At 53.3% G+C, this 15,878-nt stretch overlaps 2 protein-coding genes across 9 annotated transcripts; one reads left to right on the top strand and one right to left on the bottom strand.

Annotated features, from left to right (window-relative positions):
* The first annotated feature begins 45 nt into the window (after positions 1-45).
* Positions 46-12,849, top strand: Ints11 (integrator complex subunit 11). Of its 3 annotated transcripts, XM_003461518.5 has the most exons (17): positions 46-220; positions 2,309-2,406; positions 2,928-3,001; positions 4,014-4,242; positions 9,379-9,477; positions 9,554-9,588; positions 9,765-9,903; positions 10,131-10,195; positions 10,639-10,828; positions 10,901-10,984; positions 11,352-11,441; positions 11,522-11,684; positions 11,777-11,884; positions 11,969-12,030; positions 12,096-12,238; positions 12,353-12,482; positions 12,574-12,849. In XM_003461518.5, exons 1-17 carry the CDS (start codon positions 193-195, stop codon positions 12,637-12,639), a joined length of 1,803 nt encoding a protein of 600 aa, XP_003461566.1. In that variant the 5' UTR covers positions 46-192; the 3' UTR covers positions 12,640-12,849. The 3 variants fall into 3 exon arrangements, with proteins under 3 accessions (XP_003461566.1, XP_004999734.1, XP_013008715.1); XM_004999677.4 differs by having other exon boundaries at positions 11,777-12,030; XM_013153261.2 differs by lacking the exon at positions 46-220 and having other exon boundaries at positions 2,308-2,406; positions 4,105-4,242; positions 11,777-12,030.
* Pusl1 (pseudouridine synthase like 1) lies at positions 12,834-15,848 on the bottom strand. Of its 6 annotated transcripts, none has more exons than XM_013153272.3 (8): positions 15,553-15,847; positions 15,308-15,365; positions 14,994-15,181; positions 14,664-14,813; positions 14,409-14,579; positions 13,667-13,721; positions 13,502-13,613; positions 12,834-13,152 (listed from the first exon to the last, which is right to left on the bottom strand). In XM_013153272.3, the coding sequence occupies exons 1-8, from the start codon at positions 15,630-15,632 to the stop codon at positions 13,103-13,105; spliced, it is 864 nt and encodes a 287-aa protein (XP_013008726.1). In that variant the 5' UTR covers positions 15,633-15,847; the 3' UTR covers positions 12,834-13,102. The 6 variants fall into 6 exon arrangements, with proteins under 6 accessions (XP_013008726.1, XP_013008720.1, XP_063091338.1 ...); XM_013153266.3 differs by having other exon boundaries at positions 13,424-13,613; positions 15,553-15,846; XM_063235268.1 differs by having other exon boundaries at positions 13,502-13,595; positions 15,553-15,843.
* Positions 15,849-15,878: the final 30 nt, after the last annotated feature.

Genomic DNA, 15,878 nt, shown 5'->3' with positions numbered 1-15,878 from the left:
TTGCGGGCTAGCCCAATCAAGACCCGAACAACCGGTTTGCGTTTCCGGCGAGCGGGCCGGAAGTTTGAGTAGCTTGGCTAGGTTGGTGTGGTCTACTGTGGCTGGTTGCTGGCTCGGGTCGTTGTCAGCCATCTCCCACCTTTCCTGCCAGAGAAGCGCGGTGGACTAGGGAACGCAGAGCGCTGCCCCGCCATGCCTGAAATCAGAGTCACTCCTTTGGGTAAGACCTTAGTGGCCCACGAACCTCGTGAGCCAACCCCTCGCTGGGGCTGCGGTCGGCAGCCACCGCGCGCCTGAAGGCGCGGGGGCAGTTGGTTCCCGGGCCGGCGAGGAGCAGGTCGGAGCGGGGTTGAACGGTTCGGGTTCGGATCCTGGCCCACGGCTTGCTGCGTGGTATCAGGGAGGCTTAGGCGGCCACGAGATGGAGTGAGTTCCGAGTGCTGCCTCTGCATCCTGCGGACTGTGGTGCTGACTGCAGCTACAAGGCCTCTTCTATGCGTGTACTGCAGTGTCAGGACCCTCTGGTACACTCCACTCCACCGCCATCATTAGCTTACTCCCATGTTACCAGCAGTCAGCACTCAGTGTGATCTTCATCATGCCTGATCTGCAACATTAAATAAATAATTAAAGACTTGGAGGCAGGCGCTGAGGCGCATGCTGGTAATCCCGCCACTCTGGGAGGCTGAGGCAGGAGGATCACAAATTCTAGCCCAGCCGAGGGAACTTGGTGAAACCTTGTATCAGAATGAGAGAGGACTAGGAATGTAACTCAGTACAGAACACTTACCTAGCATGCATGAGGCCCTAAGTTCAATTTTTAAAAAAGACAAAAAACAGCCGAGTGTGGGGGCGCATGCCTGTAATCCCAGCACCCAGAAGACTGAGGCAGGAGGATTGTTGCAAGTTTGAGACCAGCCTGGGCTGCAAAGTGAGCTCAGTGCTATCTCCTCCCATGTGCTGGGTTGAGACTGTTTCCCCACTGAACAGAGCAGGCCACTGTTCTTACTCCCTGCAGTTGTGGGTCCCATTGAAGGAAGGGCAACCAGTATCAAAGCACTGGGGCCTTGGAATCTGGACACTAGCCCTGTCCCCCCACTTGTTGATTGTGTCTCCAGGGATGACTCCATTACCTCTGGCCCTGCCTGTAAAAGGGACAACCCTTCCCCTCTTGCCATGCTCTGAGTCTGGCATGCCTTTAGGACTTGAGGTGCAGTGGGAAGGAGACAGGAGGTATTCTGCCCTTAGGAGCTCACACCATGGGGGGGGGCAGGCCTGCAATAAACACACTTATTTGGGTCAGGCATGCGTTTCTCCCAGGCCTATAATCTGGGCAGCTTGGGAGGCTGAAGCCAAGGATTGCAGGTTTAAAGCCAGCTGGGTCTCAAGTCTCAACTTATTGAGACTGTCTCAGATAAAGGGATGGAGATGTGGATCAGTGGTAGATGCTTGCTTAGCATGAGTAAAGCCTTGGGTTCAACCCCTTTTATCCCCCCAAGAAAAAAAAAGACCCCAAGGCCCTGCTACTGACTGTCTACCTAATGGGTTGGCTAGGCTACTGTGCCATTTGTGGTGATGGTGGCTGAATGGTTCGTGTGTCCAGCAAGGGGAGTTGGGTTGAAGTAAGGATGGAAGCCAGGCCCTTTGCTGTTCACAGTGCCCTGGTGAGGCTCAGGTCCTGTTCCTTTCCCTGTGCACTCCTTAGAAGCTGGGGGAGGTGGCAGATGGCCACATCACATAGGAGAATGAGTTCACCTCATCTGGCTGTGGGCTAGGGGTGCTGGTGGGGGTGCCTGGTTATCAGCACAAAGGGACTCATGTTGATCTGGTGATGCTCAAGGAGATACAGTGCTGTTGGGCCCCCTGGGCCAGTGTGTCTGTACTGGGGCTACAGTTACTGGGTTTTGCCAGGGCCCTATCTCCTTTTGGCTGGGCTGTGACCCCATGGAGGTCCCGCTGCTGTGGCTCTGTGAAGGGGTCCCTAGCACCAGAATTTGGCCTACAGGCCTTTCTCAAATGCCTGAGAAATTGGCTGAGGAACTAGAAAGGACCTGAACTTCTGGGGAGTGCCATTGAGGCCCTGCAGAGCCACAGCTTGACTGTCGGTGCTGTAGCAGTGACAGTGCCCAGTACTGTGGCACAGTTGCTGCATCTGTGCCTGGTGACGTGGAGGTAGCTCTGCTTCCCCACCATTCATCTGTAGAGAGTGGCCTTGAGGTCCAGTTGCCTCCCACTGAAGGCCTGAGGATCCTGGGAGGCAGGGTGAGGGACATGGCTATGCCCCTAACCTGCCCTCCCGCTTGAGCAGGTGCTGGCCAGGATGTGGGCCGTAGCTGTATCTTGGTCTCCATCGCGGGCAAGAATGTCATGTTGGACTGTGGCATGCACATGGGTTTCAACGATGATGTGAGTCCTTTGGGTGGTAGTCTGGGAGCGGGGAGGCCACCATCCACCTGCTCCTTTGCAAAGTCCCTGGACCTTGGCTTGAGGGGAGTGGGCAGTGGTGGGTATTCCTGGGCAACCGTACCCATGCACACAGTGGGTCACACTGGTAGGCTGACTGAGGAGAGAGAGCTGCTGGCCCTGAAGGAGCCTGTAGCTGGGCACAGTGCTCAGATTCTAGTTTGAGAGATCAACAGTGGTCTCAGTCAGCAGCAGGACCCTCCCAGGATGCATATAAGCATGGTAGCATAGATGGTACTCCAGGTAGAGCACTGACCTCTCTTTCTCTGGTTGCCCTAGAGCACCAGCTGGCCTCTCTGCTGTCTGGAGACCTAAGGCAGCAGCTACTTTTTTTTTTTTGTCTTTTTTTTATCGGTACCGGGGATTGAACTCACTACTGCCTGCTTGCAAGGCAGGCACTTATGCCGCTGAGCTAAATCCCCAGCCCCTGCAGCTACTTTTTGACCTTTGCTCTTGGTTCTCAGAGGCGCTTTCCTGACTTTTCGTATATCACCCAGAATGGTCGGCTGACCGACTTCTTGGACTGTGTGATCATCAGGTGAGTACAGTCTGGACTCTGGTGAGCTGCCCACTACCTGGAACCTATGTGGCTGACACTCCTCATAGGGAGATGAGCCCCTCAGAGTTGGGGGCCCTCTGACCAGAGCCTGGCAGTTTCCCTGGGAAGTTGAGGGAGAGCCAGGGAAAATAGGCCTGGGGCTTAGAGCCAGGCTGGCTGTCCCACTAGTGCCAGAGCAGTGCTCCTGGGCCCTTCTGGCTTGCAAGGTCTTTTGGCTATGTGTAGCAGTGATACATGATTTGATGCTTTGCTAGGCCTCTGCCCATACATTAGGGCAGGCAGTGTTTTTCACATTTGCTCATTCTTATTGTAGCAGTGTAGTGTAGCTGTCACTTGCTCCAAGTTTGTGGTCACACACGTCCAGTGTCTGCTTGCTCCTCTCCCTAACTTCTAGCTGTCTTAGGAATGCCAACCCTTGCTGGCCACTCCAGATGTCTGAGTTGGCCCTGACCCCAACAGTCCAGCCACCAACCTGTAACCTCCTCGCCCCACTGGGCTAAGCCAGGGATAGACACATTTCCTCCTCTTCTCTCCTCATCCAAGATCCACCCCTCTTGACCCCTGCTGACCACAGACTGTCCCCATCCCCCTGCAGCCCACCCCAGAAGCATCACCCTCATTGCAGGGCTCCTGTGGTCTTCATTCCTCTGAACTTGGCCATGGGTGTTGCCTATGTGGGCTGGGCACGCCCTCTGTCCCCAGGACCGTGAGCCAGTGGCTGCCCTCCCAGTGCAGTGTACCCTCAGAGCCTTATGTTTTTTCACAGAGATGTTGCTGTTGATATGTGATTTGATGCTTTGCTAGGCCTCTGCCCAGCCCATACATTAGGGGAAGGTGGTGCTTTTCACATCTGCTCATTCTGATTGTTCAGTACCCAGGATGTGTCTGGCACACAGGAGGCCCGCCATGGATGGGCAGAGAGACCACAAGCCCAGAACTAGCATGGGCCGGCTGTGGGGTGGTCTCTGGCTGAGTGGTGCTGTCCCCACAGCCACTTCCACCTAGACCACTGTGGGGCACTGCCCTACTTCAGTGAGATGGTGGGCTACGACGGGCCCATCTACATGACCCACCCCACCCAGGCCATCTGTCCCATCCTCCTGGAGGACTACCGCAAGATTGCTGTGGACAAGAAGGGCGAGGCCAACTTCTTCACTTCCCAGATGATCAAAGACTGCATGAAGAAGGTGGTGGCTGTCCATCTGCACCAAACAGTCCAGGTCAGGAGCTACAGGCACCGTCTAGAATGCCCAGGAGCCCTGGACTTGTGCTACCCTGTCTCTGGCCAGTCCTGTAGGAACCAGGAATGGCCCTGGAGCAGGCACAAGTCCAGCACAGAGTTGGCATTTCACTCTGCATAGCGCGTGGGCATATGGCTTGGTATGCACAAGTCCGGTCCACCTGGCTCTGCCCACATGGTATTGAAGAGGCCACCAGGCTGGCCTCAGAAGCACACATGTGCTATCAGGGCACACTGGGGATTGGGACAAACTCTGCTACCAGACTTGCTAGTGTCCTCTGTGTCAGGCAGAAGGGAGGCAGAAGCCAGAGGACAAGTTGACAAAGGGTGCCTATTACCAGCCTGGAGTGACCTCAGCCAGGGAAGAGGGACTTGGAGCCTTCTCACAAAGGTGCAGCTGTGTATTTCCTCATCAGATGTTCTGCATGATTTGGAGCATTTTATCCTTAGTGAAGCTCTTGTCAATGTGAAGCATGTGTGTTCTTTTCTTCTTTTTTTTTTTTTTTGGTACCGGGGATCGAACTCATGACCTCATCCTTGCCAGGCAGGCGCTTATGCCACTGAGCTAAATCCCTAGCCCTGTTTCTCTTAAGTAATACTTTTATCTTAAAATCTAGTTGTCTGGGCCTTCCAGATGGTGCCTGCAGCTCCACCCACATTTTTGGAATGTTTTCATGGTGTACCTTTTTCTACTTTTTTTACTTAGAACTCCGCCCACACCCCGGCAATTAAATCCAGAGCAGTCCAGCTGAACCTTATCCTTAGCTGCTTTTTTTGTTTGTTTTGTTTTTTGGTTTTTGAGACAGGGTCTTACTATGTAGTTTAGGCAGGTCTTGGACTCATGGCGGTCATCCTGCCACAGTCTTATGAGTGCTGTGTTTACAGGCATGTGCCACCACGCGCAGTCTTTTTTTTTTTTCCAGCCTTTTATTTTCTTTGAGATGAAGTTTTACTAAGCTGCTGAGGCTGGTTTCAAACTTTCTATCCTGCCTTAGCCTCTCTCAAGTTGCTGGGATTACAGCCCTGTACTTCTGTTCCCTGTATTGTATTTATTATTTATTTATTTATTTGGCACCAGGGATTGAACTCATGACTGTGTGCTTGCCAGGCAGGTGCTTATGCCACTGAGCTAAATCCGTGGCCCCAATTTATTTATTTTTTTGAGATAGGGCCTTGCAATGCAGTCCAGGTTAGCCTTGAACTCAATTATGTAGCCCAAATTAGCCTCCAACCCCAAGATCCTCCTGCCTCAGCTTCCTAGTGCATTATATTTTAAATAAGGCTCTTTTAAGTAGAATGTAGCTTTCTTTTTAAATTACAGCCTGATAGGGGTTAGGGATTTATTTCCGTGTTGTAAGACTCTGGGTTCAGTCCTCAGCACCAAAAAATTTTTTAAAAAATTAATTACTCCCCGGTACTGATAAAAAGGAAAAAGACAAAAAAAAAAAAAATTAATTACTATCTGATAACATGGTACGTTTTTGAGTGGTTTTTCGTTGTTTTTTTTTTTTTTTTTTGTACTGGGAATCAAACTCATGACCTTGCACTTGCAGGTAGGTGCTGTATGAGCTATATCCCTGGTTCATAGATAATACATTTTTGATTCTATGACTAATAAGATTACTTGGGTTAGACATACCATTTAATTATTTGCTTATTTGTTTTTATCTTTTTCGTGTTGCCTGTTTTTGGATTAATTGCTAGTTTAAAATCTGTTTCTTGTTTAGCAGTTATATATTTTACAATTTTTTTTTTTGGTCTTTTTTGAGATGGGGTTTCGCTATGTAGTACAGGCTGGTCTCGAGCTCACTTTGTAGCCCAGGCTGGTCTCAAACTCTCAATGATCGTCCCACCTCAGCCTCCTGAGCGCTGGGATTACAGACGTGAGCTACCACGGCCGGTGCTTATTTTACAATTCTTTTAGTGATTACAAGGCATATTCATGCCAACAAAAGCCTTAAGTCACTGAACGTTTGTTCCTGGATAACACAAGTCTTAGAACATTGGAAATTCCTTTATCCCTCTCCTGGTTTCTATACTTGGTTTCCATATAGCTGTGTTTACAACCCAAGGACACATTATTACCACTTGGTGTGGTCACTGTTTTCTCAGTTTTATGCACATACTGGTACTAGGCCTTACGAGTTTTCACATTTTACGCAGCATAATTTACCTTTTGTCTAAACAAAACTAGACTGTTGGCAGAGACTCTTATTTGTCTATGAATGGATTTCTTTCACTTGTCTTCTATTTTTGTCTTTTTGAGACAGGGTGTTGCTATGTAGTTCAGGCTGGCCTTGCGCTCACTTTGTAGCCCAGGCTGGTCTCAGACTTGAAACAATCTGCCTGCCTCAGCCTCCCGAGTGCTGGGATTACAGGAGTGTGCCACCATGCCTGGCCAGAGTCTTACAACATAGTACAGGCTTGTTCTGAACTCACCAGGGACCCTCCCACACACAGTGCTCCTCCCTCAGCCTCCCAAGTGTTGCGATTATAGGTGTAAAATACCACATCCTGCCCTTCTTTTTCTTTCTTTTTTTTGTTTGTTAGTGTCTCGTCTCGGTATGTAGCCCAGGCTGGCCCTGAGGTCATGCCTCCTGCTTCAGCTTCCCAAGTGCTGGGATCATAGGTGTGTGACCATGCATTTTCTTTTCTTTTGTTTTTTTGTTTTTGTTTTTTTTTTTTTTTTTTTTTTTGGTCTTTTTCCTTTTTATTGGTACTGGGGATCGAACTCACGACTGCCTGCTTGCAAGGCAGGCGTCTATGCCCCTGAGCTAAATCCCCAGCCCCCAATTCTTTTTCTTTTTGCTGTAAAATACCATTTTTACTTTTCCTTTTTGGACTGTTGGATGGCTAGGGAGCATGGGGGCATGCCCTCCTTTATGAGGGCTCAAGAGATGAGCGAGATGTGCCTCCAGCTCCACTTGTCAGCTCAAAACCATAGTTCTCTTTTCATTTGCAAATCTCTGCAGCTTGCTTAATGTGTCCAGGAGGGTCAGTGTCAGCTGGTGGCCCAGCCATTGTTACTGCCTCCTCCTGGCTGGTGCCAGCTATTTATGGGCACCATGGCTTCAGGTAATGGGGCCAGTGGGGACCAGGGAGGTAAGGCTAGTGGCCCATGACAAAGGCCCAGAGACATGTGGGGTGTGCCCTGGAAGCCACTGCAGGCAGAAAGGCCTGCATGTGGTGGCTGTATTGCCTTTGAGGAGGCACAGGTGGCCGAACAGAGCACATGTTTTGTTGGCTGTGCTGCATGTAGTCTGCCTTGTGAGCTCTTGCCAGAGTCCTTTCCCATGATGGATAGCTGCCTCAGAAAAATTAGGTAGCTTTCACCAACAGAGTAACTGGAAATCAAAGGCTAGCTTGTTTTTGAGGGTTTCTGTAGAGAATGTTTGAGGACCTGTACCCTAGGAAGATACTGTGCCAGTCACAAGAGAGCCATAGGCATTCCAGGTCGCACTCCTTCAGATCTCACCTGTCTTCAGGCCTTGTACCTAAAAAAGATCGAAGGGGCCATCTCTCATTTGCTCTGTCATTTTAGTCTGCCTGTTTTACAAATTGCCACCTGTAGGAATTGTTTGCTCTGAGGACCCAGTTTCATGGTCCAAGTGATTGTGGCTAAAATTTATGTCCTGTTTTTTTGGTATGGCAGCCATTGGTCACACTGGGCACTACAGACCTGGGACAGCACTGAGCCTGTTTCTTCATCCCTGCAGCAGCGCCCGCCTGTTGGCAATGCAGATAACCATGTCATTGCCCAACATATGTGAGCTAGACCAGCAGTGTGCTGTTGAGGCCTGACAATTTTGAGCTAGAGGAGCAGGCCAGCTGAGATTTCTTTTGTTGTTGTTTTATTTTTTTGTTTTTTGTACAAGGGATTGAACTCATGACCTGCACTTGCCAGGCATACACTTAATGCCACTGAGCTAAATCCCTTTTCTTTTTTCTTTTTAGCTTTTTGAGACAGGGTCTCACTGGCCTTGAGCTCACTTTGTATCCCAGGCTGGTCTTGACCTCACAGTGATCCTCCTGCCTCAGCCTTCCTAGTGCTTAGATTACAGGCGTGCACCACGTCTAGCCAGCTGAGATTTCAGAAAGGGGATTCTTTTCTTTTACCCTTCTCTTTCCTCTTCTGGGACTGATTGATTGGTGTTAGGATTGAACACACTTTGATTCATTACTTTCCTTTTATTGAGATGGGGGCTATTGTATAACTCAAAGTGGCCTCTAATGCAAATCCTCCTGTCTCAGCCTTATGTTTGATGAGATTATAGGCATGTGCTTCCATGCTTGGTTCCTTTTTTAAAGTAATTTTTTCTGTCCCAGATCAAACCTGATGAGGATATGTTTTCTTTTCTTTTTTTTTTTTTTTTGGTACCGGGGATCAAACTCATGACCTCGTGTTTTGGCAGGCAAGCACCATTGAGCTAAATCCCCATGCATAGGATATATTTTCTAAAGTCCCACCTTTTTTTTTTTTTTTTTTTGTCTTTTTGAGACAAGGTCTCACTATGCAGTTCAGGCTGGCCTTGAGTTCACTTTGTAGCCCAGGCTGGTCTTGAACTCGCAACTCCTCCTGCTTCAGCCTCAGGAATGCTGGGATTATAGACGTGAGCCAACATGCCCGGCTGTCCCTCCTTTTTTGCAGGAGTGAGAAGTGAACCAGGGCTTCATGTGTGATACGCAAGTACTCTACCGCTGAACTACATCCATAGACCATACTTCGTAGTTTTAGGAGTTCTGCATTTTTGGTAGTTTTTTGAGTTTTGCCCACATTTCTAGTCCTGCTTTTTTTAAAACCAGGGATTGAACTCATGACTTCATGCTTGCCAGGCAGGCACTTATGCTGCTGAGCTAAATCCCCAGCTTCTAGTCCTGCATTTCTCTCTTTGGATGTTCTCCTGGATTCTTAAAAGCCATGCCTGGAGGCTCCATTTTTAGAGCCTTTGACATTTTGTTAGCTCTTGTGCTTTTCCTATGCTGGTCCATTTTTGGTTACTTTCAGTTGAGACCTTGTTATCATGGGAGAAAAAAAGGAACTGATGAAATGCTCACAGGGCTGTCCGCTTCCTGTCAGGCCTGCTCTCCCATCTGAGCTCAGCCCTCTCCTCTGCAGGTGGATGATGAGCTGGAAATCAAGGCCTACTATGCAGGCCATGTGCTGGGGGCTGCCATGTTCCAGATTAAAGTGGGCTCAGAGTCTGTGGTCTACACGGTCAGTGCAGGGCTTGGGGGTCAGGTGGGGCTTCTGCATGTGGGAATGTCTTCCTTATTGCCACCTTCTTTGCCAGGGTGATTACAACATGACCCCAGACAGGCATTTGGGGTAAGTAGGCCTCCCTGGAGCTCACACATGTGAGGGCGTGGTCAGTATGTCAGTGGCTCACATGGCCCTGGAGCGCCTGGAAGCAGGAATCCCGCTTCAGTCCAGGGCCTGCTTTGTGGCTTCCAGCCTGGCAGCTGTGGGAACTGGCTACCATGGGCCACACTTGCCTTTTGCAGAGCTGCTTGGATTGATAAGTGTCGCCCCAACCTGCTCATCACAGAGTCTACCTATGCCACGACTATCCGTGATTCCAAGCGCTGCCGGGAGCGAGACTTCCTCAAGAAGGTCCACGAGACTGTGGAGCGTGGTGGGAAGGTAGTGGCTCTGAACTGCCAGTTTCCCCACCATGGGGCTGGGACCAGGATTGTGGGCAGAGAGGCTGGGGCCAGGTAAGGCCTCCATCTTGGGATGCCCCTGAGTAGACACTGGCTGCCTGTAGCTGTGGAGTTCACCAGTGAGTTTCTCATAGCAGCTGCTTGGCAGGGAAGTAGACACAGCATGCAGCCTGCTAGACTTCCCTGAGCTTGCCTCGCCTACCTTAGGTGCTGATCCCTGTGTTTGCACTGGGCCGTGCACAGGAGCTCTGCATTCTGCTAGAGACCTTCTGGTAGGTACAGCTGGGGCTGCTGTTTGGGGAGCCCTGCCCCGGGAGGGTACCCCATGAATGAGAACTGGCTACTTACACAGCTGAGTAGGGTGTGAGCACAGAAGAGTCAAAGCAGCACTGGCCGCCCCTGGCATCTTAGTCCTTCACTATTTGTGGAGGTGCTGCCTATGGGCCTGGACAGTCACCCCAGCACTGTCAGCTATTGTCAGGGTCACTGGTCCATCCCCAAACCTACCTACAAGAGCCCTGGAGATGCTATCCACCATGTTTTGTATGGCACAGGCAGAAGGTTCTGGTGGCATGGACAAGACAGCAGGGGCTCAGCCCTCATGGGACAAGGTCTAGGCTGCACAGTGCTGTGCATTGGGTGCTGTGCAGCCCAGGCCAGCCCTGGCAGTGTTCTCTACTGTGGCCCTGCACTGACTAGGGTGGTGGGCCCTTAGGGAGCGCATGAACCTGAAAGTGCCCATCTACTTCTCCACGGGCCTGACAGAGAAGGCCAACCACTACTACAAGCTCTTTATCACCTGGACCAACCAGAAAATCCGGAAGACTTTTGTCCAGAGGAACATGTTTGAGTTCAAGCACATCAAGGCCTTTGACAGGGCATTTGCTGACAACCCAGGTCCCATGGTAAGGTCCAGGTGGGGTAGCTTCTGCACATCCAGCATAAGTCTTGTGCCTTGACCTCCATTTGTCCTGCAGGTTGTGTTTGCCACACCAGGGATGCTGCATGCAGGTCAATCCCTGCAGATATTCCGGAAGTGGGCAGGAAATGAGAAGAATATGGTGAGGGTTCTGGGTGTGGGGCCACTCCCAGGGGGCCTTTGAGGGGGGCATGAGATGCACCCACAGGTGAGGGCAGAGGAATGGTCCTTCACTTACCCTGTCCTTCCACTGCTCACAGACTTGTCCCCACACTGGCTTGGGTGACATGCTGCTTCTCATTGGGGGTGCTAGTGTCCAATCTGGTCAGCTTAGACTGATTTAGCCACCTACCTGGTAGGAAGTTCTCTGGCGTCCTGAGTAACTGCACCATGGTGGGATGTCAGCCTGGCCCCAGGGTCTGCAGCAGGGCTCAGGAGGGAAAGAGATGCCTGGGTGGACATGGTATCCCAGGAAGTTCCTGAAGGCTGAGGTGGTCCCTGCTCCACAGGTGATCATGCCTGGCTACTGCGTGCAGGGCACTGTGGGTCACAAGATCCTCAGTGGGCAGCGCAAGCTGGAGATGGAGGGGCGACAGGTGGTGAGTCCTCACCATTGTCCCTGGTTGTGTGGGTGGCCAGGCCCCTGCCGGTGGTAACTATGCCCCTGCCCACTCTGCAGCTGGAGGTTAAGATGCAGGTGGAGTACATGTCATTCAGCGCCCATGCTGATGCCAAGGGCATCATGCAGCTGGTGGGGCAAGCGGAGCCAGAGAGTGTGCTGCTGGTTCATGGTGAAGCCAAGAAGATGGAGTTCCTACGGCAGAAGATCGAGCAGGAATTCCGTAGGTGCCCAGGTTCCAGGGGAGCACAGCAGGGTCCATTCAGGCTGCAGGCAAGGCTGGTCAGCCTGGACTGAGACTGTCTGTACCCCCAGGGGTCAGCTGCTACATGCCAGCCAACGGCGAGACAGTGACGCTACCCACAAGTCCCAGCATCCCTGTGGGCATCTCCCTGGGGCTATTGAAGCAGGAGATGGCGCAGGGTATGAGGGCAGGTGGGAGTATGGGACAGGCGGATGGCTGGCCAGTAGGGGACCTATGTTCACGAGGCTGTCCCCTCCTCACAGGGCTGCTTCCTGAGGCCAAAAAACCGAGGCTCTTGCACGGCACCCTAATCATGAAGGACAGCGTGAGTATGGGCTGTGGGGTTGGTGGGCAGCAACACCACTCTCTCTGACCTGCCCTGCCCTGCAGAGCTTCCGGCTCGTGTCCTCTGAGCAAGCCCTGAAGGAGCTGGGCCTAGCTGAGCATCAGCTGCGCTTCACCTGCCGCGTGCACCTACAGGACACGCGCAAGGAGCAGGAGATGGCTCTGCGTGTCTACAGCCATCTCAAGAGGTGTGTGTCTGGCCACATCCCCATCCCTAGACAAGCCATGGTCTCTCCAGGTCTCCCCTGAGCACCCTGCAGGATCCCAGGGTAAGGCAGGGTCTCACTGGGCCTCCCCCTCAGCACCTTGAAGGATCACTGTGTGCAGCATCTCCCTGATGGCTCGGTGACTGTGGAGTCGATACTCATCCAGGCTGCTGCCCATTCGGAGGACCCAGGTATCAAGGTGCTGCTGGTCTCCTGGACCTACCAGGTACGGGTGCTGGGGATTACTGGTGTGCCCTGCTAGGATTGGGGTGCCTCATATGCTGGGTGAGATGACTGTCCTCTCTCCTTTCCTACAGGATGAGGAGCTGGGGAGCTTCCTCACCACACTGCTCAAGAAGGGTCTTCCCCAGACCCCTAGCTGACATACTGCATACCCACGCATGTACCTCTGCCCTGCAACCATGCCCAGCAGGTCCTGAGCCCCAACCTCAGGACTATGGCATCTGTGTAAACCAGTCCTGTGACTTAGCCACAGACCCTGTCCAGGCACAAGGACAGTCCCATGACAGGCCAGCCCAAGTACACCTTGTGTCAGAGCAATAAACAGGCCTCTGGGGCCACTTCACTTTTTATTCTTATTCCTAGTCCCTGAGGGAGAAGTGGGGGGTACTCCCAGAGCCACAGGACCAAAGGCCACTGGGGTGTCACACCTGTCTTCTATACCCCAGCCTGAGCCACCACACTCTGGGGCAGAAACCAGGTGGTGAGTGGAGGCCAAAGGGGTACAGGGGACAGGCAGGACAGCTGTAGCTCCAGGTTGCTGAGTCAAATGAACCCAGTGAGGTCCAGCAGCTGGGCCAAATAACCATGGCATGACATCCAGAATCACTGGCAGTTTCCACACTGTGGACCCTGTAGGGTATAGGAGGCTGTACCTGTGGACCAATCATAAATCAGCCTGGGGCAGAAGCCAACGCCAAAAAGCCACCCTGCCCTCTGTGATCTTGTTCATGGGACCTCAGAAACAGAGGCAGCTCACTCCAGGACATGCTTGCCCATCCCACTGGTTATGGGATTTCCATCTGCCAGGACAACAGGAGGGCTTTGACTGATACCAAGAACTCCCTCCCCCAGTGAGAACTTAGCCTTGGGAAGGATTCAGTGAGGTGCAAACCACGGACTCCTTACCAGCCCACCTCCTCTTACCAGGATGCCCGAGGTTCCCATAGATCACTGACTTCAGAAACAAGCCCCGGGCTGGGGCAACTCGAGCCTGGTACTTGCCCAGAGGGTCTCTGCTTTCCAAAATCTCCTTCACGTGGACTGGCTTCAAAGCTCTTAGCCCCACAGCCACTAGCACAGCTGTCATCCTCCGAACCTGTAACCACAACCAAGGCTGGCACAGGGACCTGGCTGTGCCCATTCCCAAGAAGGCCCAGGATTGCTCACCTGTCGATACAGGAAAGACTGGCTCTCAAACTCCAGGGTCCAGAACTGCAGCCTCCTAGGGACACAGATACCTGTGACATCCCAGGCACGGGCCAGCCCTAGCCATCCTAACAGCCACATGGCTTCAGACAAGGAAGGCTGACAGGGCTTTTCCACAGGATCTCAGAACAGACCACCTGTCCCCAAGAGTGACCAGTGGAAGGGGATCCAAAGCAGACAACTACAGGCTGTAATGAGGTCAACAGGAAGCTCTAGGCTTGCCATTGGAGATGCCAGAGGTCTGGGTGTTGAGGGAGGGGTGTAGCCAGCCTGACTACTCAGCAGTCCCCCTTCCCTTGAAGTTGGCCCCAGCTAGGGAGGTCAGCAGCTGCCACGTGGCAGGAAGCCCACTGGGCAATCCTAGGGGCAGTGGAACCCACCTCCTGCCAGGCTGAGCCGGAACCACAAGCGGCAATGAAACCTTTTCACTAGCTGCCAAAACCCATCTGCTGGGCAGAGCTCTGGGCAGGGCAAGGGTCCTTGAAGAAAGGCAGTATTCTGTTCTCTGCTGCCTAGCCTGGCAGGGACCCAGCCTGGGGGGAAGGTATGGCTACAGGCTCCTGAGTATCTCTGGCCTATACCCTCCAACTAGCCAGGCCCCATGGATGCCAGCACACTGTCCACTGCTGACCAGCTTTTGTGACCTTCAGACTGCAACTAGTGCTCACGAGCAGGGCCACAGGACAAGGCCACCCATCCTTACCTGCTCTCCTGGGAAAGGACAAAGGGGCTGGCCAAGCCAGGGGACACTGATATGTGGCGCAGTGTGCGAACAGAGCTTGGAGTTGGGCTGCCAGCCGACTGGAAGGCACTGAAGTCATGGGTCCCAAGGAGATGCTGAGCGGCCTCCTGCATGGCAGCCACATCCAGGCAGCTGGAAGGGAGCCAGGAGAAAGTCAAGACAAGGGAGTCCTAGGAAGGCCTGAGCCCCCTTCCTCCCACTCAAGCTCACACTCACTCTGCTGGTAGAGCCCAGCACAGATTCCGTTCAAACACTGGCAGGTGGTTCTGGCAGGTGCAGCCTGTCACCAAGCGGTACAGGTATGTTCTGGAGGTGGCTGCATAGCGGGCATGGAAGTCACTGGGCACCCGGAAGGCCTGTAGGACTCTGTTGCAGCAAGTCAGGTTTAAGGGAGGAATGAGCCCACCCATTCATCCAGGTGACACCTTGGTACCTGGAGCCCTTAACTCCAAATTCTGCGGGAACACAAAGTATTTCTAGGGGTCCAGGCTACCCATGCGATGGACAGGGCCAACCACAGGGCCGTGCTCAGGTTGCCCTGCTTACCTGATGGCGGGGTGCCTCAGGTGGGTGTTGAGGGCCTGGGCCAAGATCTCGGGGGAAAAAGGCGGCCTGCCCTGGCTTCGCTGGATGTCTACGTGCGCTGCGTTGCTGAGTGCATGAACCCCGGCATCCGTGCGGCTGGACAGGGTAAACCTAATTGGCTTCACAGAGTTCAGCTGCTCTGCGGCCTCCTGCAAGGATCAGGTGAAAGGCTGGACAGGGTGGCAGTGCCCCACTCACCCAGCGCGACAGGGGCTCTCCTCTCCCCCTTCCTACATCGTGGGAGCCACCGCCCCCCGGCCCAGCAAGGACCTCACCTCCAGATAGTTCTGCACGCCGACGGCGCGCTGGGCGCCTCTGACTGCCGCGGCCCCGCTGCGGACAGAGGTGGCCACAGTTACTGGCCTGTGTCCAAGGAACCCCTCTCCCTGCCGCCCCGAGGCCGGACTTCCTGTCCCCGACCGCAGGGCACCCCCCCCCCCGCCCGGACATCCCGTCCTCCACACTGGCTTCCCGGCCAAGTGGCAGGACTGGCGGGAAGAGGAGTGGTTGGAAAACGTACTTAAAGTTCGTGCCCACATACTGGAAATACACCAGGTAACGCACCAGCCCCTCGCCCGCGGCCGCCAGCAGTGGACCCATAGCAGCGGTGCGCCGCGGCCGCACGCGGTGTGGTGCGGCCCGGGCACGCCCCCTGCGCCTGCGCGCTTGACCGGGACCAGCCTCTGGGGGTGGGGCCAGTCTTAGGGACCGGGTTCAAAGTATGTCGCCTGTAGGCCTGCGAAAGGGTCCCCCACTCTTAACGCTGCACCGCCGGAAGCCTGCTTGCCTCTATGCGGGACCCACACTGTCCTCACGCATGCCCTCCCTCCGTCCTCCTCTCATTCC

This window comes from Cavia porcellus, unplaced genomic scaffold (genome assembly GCF_034190915.1).
Source record: "Cavia porcellus strain 051 isolate PalLab524CR breed Dunkin Hartley unplaced genomic scaffold, mCavPor4.1 scaffold_25, whole genome shotgun sequence".
In the NCBI taxonomy this organism is placed as follows: Eukaryota; Metazoa; Chordata; class Mammalia; order Rodentia; family Caviidae; genus Cavia; species Cavia porcellus.
The sequence above is the reverse complement of the archived record's forward strand: the minus strand, read 5'-3'. Positions and strand labels throughout refer to the sequence as shown.